This window comes from Lucilia sericata, unplaced genomic scaffold, assembly GCF_015586225.1.
Source record: "Lucilia sericata isolate MDLA Ls3-8-SP2 unplaced genomic scaffold, ASM1558622v1 Contig000725F_arrow, whole genome shotgun sequence".
Taxonomy (NCBI): Eukaryota; Metazoa; Arthropoda; class Insecta; order Diptera; family Calliphoridae; genus Lucilia; species Lucilia sericata.
The window spans coordinates 203965-212753 of NW_023994724.1; the positions used below are offsets into that span (position 1 = coordinate 203965).

Below are 8789 nucleotides of genomic sequence, written 5' to 3' on the forward strand. Positions count from 1 at the left end.
TATAAAATATTGTACAAAAATCAAATTACATACTTTTTCTATACCTTTAAAATGATAATAGGATTTTATTTTCTACTAACCCATATTTAGACTTAAAATATTTTAGATGTATTCGAATTTAGTTTTAGATGTTAGACAGAATTAATGTGACACTAGTTACTAATGTAGTTAGTAACTGGGGGTCGTTATTAGACCTACTAGGTGTTAAGGAATCCTTAAAACAGGTCATATGAGTAGCTCTAGACATATTACTTTCGGCGTGAGATTAGAGTATTTCGATAATTCATACTCCAAAGTCTGGGTAACATCTCAGTGGGAAATATTTGAGAAGATCATTAATTGTGTTTAAAAATCGACTTTAAATTAAGTTCACATATTTAGAATTGTTATCGGGACAACGACCTATGTTCCTGTGGATCTTTGATATATGTCTGCCAATAACAGTACATTATTTGTAATTCCTTTATTAAATAACGGTCATTTTAAGAATCTGGCAATGTTAAATCATTTATATATACGTGGCATCACCTAATAACTGCAGATATTCTAGATATGGCATCATTGTAGATTTTCAACGACGCTTTCTTTGACAATTTAAAAGAACCGGCCTGGGATGCTTCTATTTTTTACTTTTCAACGAGAGATTTTCATCGTAGTGCAGTTTTTCTTAAACATAAATTAATTTCCCAGCATTTGGTGTATTAAAATTAACACAAACCAGTTATAAAGTGTGCTTAAAACAATTTCGTAAGATTGTGTTAATAAGTTACATTGAAAATACAATAATAAATTACCCAAAAGCCAAACAATTTTTTTTTGTTTTCGCTTAATTTATAAAGAGGAGTGGTAAAAAGTGCATAGTAGTAAAAAATAAAATATTTGTGTATGTATTTGAAAATAAAGAAAAAGCAACAACAAATTTGTAAAAATAAACATTATTGAACCAAAAAGAAATCAAACAAAACAAAAAGTAATAAAAATAGTAACAGCACAAGAGTTTCGTTAAGTTTTTAGGAGCGCTGCCTTGTTGTAGGTTTGGTAAAATTGTGTTTGCAAAGCGTCAGCGTCCTCTGCTAACGCTTATGTTGATTTTCTAACGTTTCTGTTCAGTTAACATCATCGTTTTAGTACAGTTGCTCTCACTTATGTGAGCACTTGTTTGTGTGTTGCTTGCTGTTAGTTAATGCTCTCTGGTGGTTAATTTTCTCGGTTCAGTTTAGTTTGCTGCCGCTGCTTTTGTACACTAGTGTGTGAATTTATCTGTCCGTTTTATTTTAACAATTTCGTTTTGATTCTTCTATTTCTGCTACCTACAAATCAAATCCACCAGTTGGCGAGCGAGTGTTTTGGGAACACATTTTTATTTATTAAAATAAAAATACATACCACATACATAAATATACTACATACTTTTTGCCTGCTGCTTTCTGCCGTTTAAAACTTTTTGTCACTTTTATTTTTTTGCTTTTACAAAATAAAACTAGCCACCATATTCGTAAGTGTGTGAGAGTGAGTGTTTTTTATTTTTTCATAACGTTCGAAAGTTTGTGTGTTTAGTCAGTCACTGTGGAATTTAATCAGTTCGCGGTCGTTGGGATTTGTGCAAGACAGAAAGAAAAAAATAAAACTTGTCAAGTGTGTGTTGAAAATATTAAAAAAAATATATTCAACTAATAATAAAAACTATAAAGTTGTGAAATGGCAACAAAATCAAAACGCGCGGGTACTGCCACGCCCCAACCACAACCCAGTGGCACTAGTACACCCATGATGACGGGAGCCAATCGTCCTGCCAGTCCTTTGAGTCCAACACGCCATTCTCGCCTGCAGGAGAAGGCTGAATTACAAAATTTGAATGATCGTTTGGCCGCCTACATCGACCGTGTCCGCAATTTGGAAACCGAAAATGCCCGCTTATCAATTGAAGTGCAAACAACACGCGATACCATTACGCGTGAAGCCACCAATGTCAAGTCCATGTATGAGAATGAATTGAGTGACGCCCGGCGTTTGTTGGACGATACAGCCCGCGAAAAGGCTAAACTGGAAATCGACATCAAGAGACTCTGGGAAGAAAATGAAGAATTGAAGGCCAAGTTGGACAAGAAAACTAAAGAGTGTTCAGTTGCTGAAGGTGAGTTTGTTCTTAATTTAATTTCTATATGAACTTTTCTTTTGCGATTATGTGTTTTGTGTGTATTTGTTTTTTCTTTATTTTTTATTTTCGTCTTCATAACGAACGTCAATGCCGTGTTGTTTTTTTTTTTTTCGTTCGTTTTCTACATGTGTCTGTATTTTTATAAGTTGTCAAATAGTTGTTTTGACAAATAATGTTAGGGTGTTCGTCTGTCATTAATTTGGCAGCACAAAACTAGGGGTTCCCAATAAAAGCAATCAAAATGTATGCAACTGCAATTTTTTAAATTAAAAGTTGTAATTATTTTGTTTCCCTTACTCATCAACAGGAAATGCCCGCATGTATGAATCACGTGCCGCTGATTTAAGCGCCAAATTCAATGCTGCCAATGCTGATCGCAAGAAGGCAGTTGATGAATTGAAAGATTTACAAAATGAACTCGATCGTTTGCGCAAACAATTGGATGAGGCTCGCAAACATTTGGAAGATGAAACTTTGGCTCGTGTTGATCTCGAGAACAATATTCAGAGTCTGCGTGAAGAATTGACCTTCAAGGATCAAATACACTCGCAAGAAATCAATGAAACTCGTTCACGTCGCCAGGTGGAAATCAGTGAAATTGATGGCCGTCTTATGGAACAATACGAAGCCAAATTGCAGAGTTCTCTGCAAGAGCTACGCGAACAATATGAGTCTCAAATGCGTGCCAATCGTGATGATATTGAAACTCGTTATGAGCAGAAAATTAAGAATTTGCAAGCTGCTGCCAACCGAAACTCTGGTGCTGCTGCCTCAGCCATCGATGAATTACGTACTACACGTACTCGTATTGACGGATTGAACAGCCGCATTAATGAATTGGAATCCACAAATGCTGCCCTCAATGCTCGTATCCGTGATCTCGAGCAATTGTTGGATGATGAGAGAGTTCGCCACAATGCTGACATGTCTGCTTTGGAAGCTGAGCTGCAACGTATGCGCGATGAAATGGCCCAACAGTTGCAAGAATATCAAGATTTGATGGATATTAAGGTGAGTTTGTTATAGAATAGAAACATGACCGGAATTCGAAATTCTATTATTAAATTGGATTTTGGAGAATATATAATAGAAAGAGATCATCAGACGGCACTGAAGTGTCACACGGTTTATTGTACACACTACATTTAAATTGACATTACCAAAAAATCACTATTTACTGCTCTATAAAAGCTTTTGCCAGCAAATGGGACATTGATGTACTAAATTTGTATAGAATGTGTGAATAAGCTAAAGTGTTAGCTTCAGTGGGAAATTAATTGGTTACAGCTTTTGTTTTTAATAGCATAAGTCTTGTTTTAATTTCTAGCTGTATTTTCTCATTTTGGGTTCCAAGGGATAATAAGTTAATTTCTTCTTGCTTCTAGGTTTCTTTGGATTTGGAAATTGCCGCCTACGACAAACTCTTATGTGGCGAAGAATCACGTCTCAATATTACACCCTCTGGTGGTGGCGCAACAGTTACATCGCTTAGCCAATCTTTACGTTCGTCTCGTGCTACTCCTCACCGTAAGACACCAATGCGTGCACCATCTACTGCCCCCGGCGCTTATAAACGTAAACGTACCGTTGTCGATGAATCCGAAGACGTAAGTCAATCGGAATTCTTTGTCACCAGCAGTGCCAAAGGTGATATTGAAATTTCTGAATTTGATCCTGAGGGTAAATTCGTTAAAGTACATAACAAGGGACAGAATGAGGTACAAATTGGTGGTTGGCAATTAAAACGTACTGCCGATGGCAAAGAAAGTACTTTCAAGTTCCATCGCAGTGTGAAAATTGATGGCGGTGCCACGATAACTGTTTGGTCATCAGATGCTCCTGGTGCAACCCACGAACCACCAACAAATATTGTGATGAAAACACAAAAATGGTTCGGTGGCGATAGCATAAAAACTTCTCTCTTCAACAGCGATGGCGAAGAAGTAGCCGGCTCAGAACGTATCAAGCGTACGATTGTACGTCATGTTTCACGTCATAGATCCGGCGCCGGTGTAAGTGGACGTGCCAGCGTTTCAGTACTCGATGGTGTGGGCAATGAGGAACTCTATCATCAGCAGGGTGATCCAGAACAACAGCAAGGTGAAGAAAAATGTCGTTTGATGTAAGAGAAGGATGCTTCAGTGTTTTTAAGGTGTAGATTTAAAATAAAAATTAAAAGAACTATTATAGATTAAAGGACGGTATGTTAGATACTAGTCCATAAAAAAAACAAAAAACGCGCAACATTACAACTTTTGTTTTAAAACGATAAAATTGTATTTGCCCCTCTTCCCTTATTTTCTATGTTCTCCTTATTTAATTTATATTACGATTAATTTTATATTTTAAATTTAAAACGCCGAAGCCAACGTTAAACAGAAAAAATACTTACTTATATAGCAGCCACCCTAAAACTACAATAGATTCTTCTAATTTTAGTGTTAAGATTTCATTGGATAGACTTGAATTTCTTTTCATTTAAGTCTTCCATAAACTTGTTCTTTTTTACATCAAACTAATAATCATTTTAAGAACTTTAACAAGTGAATGTTTCTCTTCCAAAAGAATAATAACAATCCTATAAATCCTGATGTATTTGCTTATTAACAACAAATAACATACATACACAGCAATTAATAAATAAATAAAATTCGTTTTTCATTTTTATTCTAACACAATTACTACGTATTCTCTTTGCTTTTTTTTATAATTAATATCTTCAATCGTTTATTTTCTTTCCCAAAATAAAGTATGTAAAACTAAACTTAAATGAAATGCCAAGAAAGAAAACTAGAGGTAGAAGAGCAAAAATACAAATTCAAAAATGTACAAATTTATGTTTCATTAACATTTTGTTCTAAATTTTATGTTTCGCTAACACACTTTTGTCCAATACTTCTTACTATGCATACATACTACATATAAATATAAACTATAAATACAATTTTTTTTAATAAAAATAAACCATAAAAATATACAAATTACAGAATATATATTTAATTTTATAATAAACTTAAGTTTTTTGTCTTATAATTTTTTACATCAACATAAGGATATTTTCATTTTCTAAAAAAGGATTTTATATAACTAAAATAAAATAAAAATGTATAACCTTTCAGAATATAAAAGAAAAATAAAAGCAAATATTAAATATTTTACAAAAATTCAAAAATATCTTTAATTTAAATATTTAGGTCAAAAAACTTAATTGCGTAACAAAAAAACATTTCACATGAGATAAACTTTTGTTGGATAAAAATGTGTTTGTAATTGTCAATTTTTTGAGATCATAAATTTTTGTTTACTTAAGAACTTGTTTAAATATATTGAGTAAAAACAAACACTCATGCATACTTCTCATTTTTATCTAACGTTATAAATTTTGCATTGATTTTTGTGTTTACTAAACAAAAATAATAAATTCTATTGTGATCTTATCTCTAGGTTCATATTATGGTCTATACAGTAGAAAGAGGGAGGGTTTTTTCTAACGAGAATTTATATAAATTATGCTAATTTAACAGATTTCGTGTTTGATGAGATTAGAAAAGAATGCGATTCGCTAGAGATCGTATTGATAACATACACTTACCGCAAAATCGGATAAAATTTTTAAAATAAAAACTAAAAAACCGACTACGATCAGACAAAAACTTATGATCGAGTTAGAGAAACGAACATTTTAGATTTCTTGTAGAACAGACAGAGAATGTCCCCATCTTTTTAAATGTAAACCTATTGCACGCACAATGATTTTACAATATATTCAAAGTTTTATTGTGTAATTTCCAATTGCCTTCTATTGATTACCATACTTTCTCTGGATTGTAAAAAACCTATCTAAATATTCATATAAGTATATATTTTTGGAATATTTTAAAAATTCGGTCGTGCTTTAAAATAAATAACGGAAATTTCTTAAAAGTTAAAATACTGTACAAACAACATTGTTTTCATTAAAAAAAAATACTCTCGCACAAGTACTTCATACATTTATGTACATATGAATACATACATATGTTTATAAACATAAATGTATTTACTTACTATGTATATAAATTCATACATAATTATGTATGTAGAATATACATGTGTACATACATATGATCATTAGACTGGCCCCTAAAATAATTTTAAGCTGGATGTGGTGGAATAAGTTGTTTAAAAACTAAAAGGAACAGTCTACTAAACATAAAAAATACGTTATGTACATATGTATGTATGTCTGACTGAATACAATGGTATCCCAGCAAAAAGTTACAATACAAAGATGTTGTTTAATCAGAGGTGGTTCAATTTACATAGATGAAACATGCATGATTTTGACATTAGCGTATCATTGGCGATCATGGGTTTATGCGAGAATTTCGAATAATCGAACCAATGCAAATTCGATGATTCAAAAACGATCTTTCATTGTTTCAAGCTATTTGTTTTGTATATATATATATATATATATATATAATAACAGATAAATCTCTTTTGACTAAATTCACTGGATCGCTCATCTCTACTTTGCACTACTGCAAAACTTTTTTGCTGGGATAGTGTCTATTAATTAGTGTTCAATATCGAATATTTTATTAAGACAATTTGTCTGGCAACAACTTGGAATTTTAAATAAACCGTTTAATGTTTACGTCAAAGAATACTATTTTTATGAATGTGTCAATACATTTGTTTACTTTTTCTGAATATTATGTATTTTATGAATGGTATATTATATACATATGTAAGTACAAGATCCGACTAAAATGTCTATCCCAATAAACCAAATAACGATGTGACAGCGATGGCTTTTACATAGCACATTCGGGAACGGAAGTTTCCTTCAAGCTTCCTGCCCAATGTAGCGTTCTTCAGGCTGAACTGTCACCCATAAAACGGGCTGCAAACTGGCTCGGGTTTTATCGAATATACGGTGTTAATATTCGAATATATACCGATAGCCAGGCAGCCCTTAAGGTTGAAGGATGAAGAGAGTATAACTCACTTCCTCTGTCATTGTCCCGCCCTAGCAGACCATAGAATGGGTCTGCTAGGTAGCTATTTTTTGCATGACTTAGCGGATCTATCGGAGATCAATATCCGAAAGATAGATTCCTATATTCGTGCGACAAACAGGTTCGGTTAAGGAAACCAGAGTAATTAGGACGAAGTGTACTAATACGCTGGCCGTTTTCTCTCGTTTCAGGTATCACAAAGGGATCGATATACTGGACCCAAATGCGTCCCCAGTGAAGACATCGCGAGGACGACCTAACCTAATATCGTTTTATATTATTTTGTTATTAATAAAAAATTAAGAAAATACAAACATTTGAAAAAACTTCCAACAGAAAAATAATTTCAATAACAATTTTCAAACAACATAAGAAAACTAAAAAGAATATTAAAATAAAATCAACTAAATTATTGATAAATAATCAAAATAAATACGCGAATTTCGTTCGATATTTCAGTTTTGTGGTAAGTTGACATGTATGTCATTTTGAAAAGACAATGCAGAATGTGATGAAAAATATGATTTCTTTAAAATATGTATGACTGTATGTAAATATGTACGTGATGTATGCGATTTAAATGTAATTTTAAGAATAAAAGAGCATATATAAAAAACTGAAAATGGCGATTTAACTATCGTTATTTTTGGAAATTATGATAGCGAAAACGATATCATAATTTTATCGAACAACTATATCATAAGGAAAGGTACAATTTAGTACGTAAATAATCACTTATGATATTTTCTATCACCTAAGTGATATCGTTATAATATCGTTTGGTATATTGGGGTGTTACACATTATACCACAAGTATGTTATATCTGTCAAAATTTTGTGCAGAAGAGAACTTTTGACAGTCGTATGGCCCACTAACACGTAAATTGGAAAAAATGGAAAAATTGTTCATGGACAGATGAAAGTAAAACAGTACAGATAGGCGGAACTGCATCCAGACGGTACTTTCGCCGTTCCCCCTACACGAAATTGGGTTACTTCTACTGGATTAGTCCATAAATCCAATGGGCTATGTGATGTGGGGTGGGAACCCTGACCACATGCTGGGCGTGTAGCCTGTTGCTACATCCCGATCTTAGTTGTGCGACAGAAACTCTTATTTTCCGCGGCAAGTTCTTCTCTATTTCTGCTATAGTCAACGATGCTATAGGATATCCTGCAGCAAAACTTTGTTTCGCCTTATCTCACTCTCCGTGGAGTCGGAATGTCGCCTAGTATGGTTTTAATATCGAGACGGTAGCCTGATGACAACTGCCTACTGGCGGAATCGAGAAAATCTGTCGAAAAATTCATGATCATCTTTTGTAAAACAGGGTGAATACAAGAAATTTAAAAATTTCTTATTAAATTTTAATGACTACAGTTTAAAAATAATCAGAGTCACACTGTTAAAAACTGGAAGACTATTATATTTTAAGTTATTTCTCGATTGGAGAAAATTACAGAAACGAGGTACAGGTCTCTGGAATGCAATCGATGGAGTGTGTGGCAATGATTGTAGTTGGTGCTATGGATGTTGTGTTTGCGTGGGGAGGCATACGATAACAATAATGTCTTTGAGTTTCGTCGCGGTTGTTGGCAGCATAGGCCGATAAAAGTCTCTGACCACT

At 33.3% G+C, this 8789-nt stretch overlaps 1 protein-coding gene across 4 annotated transcripts; it reads left to right on the top strand.

The window, feature by feature from the left end:
- The first annotated feature begins 587 nt into the window (after nucleotides 1–587).
- Nucleotides 588–4747, top strand: LOC119607655 (lamin Dm0). 4 transcript variants are annotated; one of them, XM_037961658.1, is made up of 5 exons: nucleotides 597–747; nucleotides 1485–1495; nucleotides 1558–2134; nucleotides 2466–3169; nucleotides 3544–4747. In XM_037961658.1, the coding sequence occupies exons 3-5, from the start codon at nucleotides 1699–1701 to the stop codon at nucleotides 4282–4284; spliced, it is 1881 nt and encodes a 626-aa protein (XP_037817586.1). In that variant the 5' UTR covers nucleotides 597–747; nucleotides 1485–1495; nucleotides 1558–1698; the 3' UTR covers nucleotides 4285–4747. The 4 variants fall into 4 exon arrangements, with proteins under 4 accessions (XP_037817583.1, XP_037817582.1, XP_037817585.1 ...); XM_037961655.1 differs by lacking the exon at nucleotides 1485–1495 and having other exon boundaries at nucleotides 588–747; XM_037961654.1 differs by having other exon boundaries at nucleotides 593–846; nucleotides 1485–2134.
- The last annotated feature ends 4042 nt before the right edge of the window (nucleotides 4748–8789 follow it).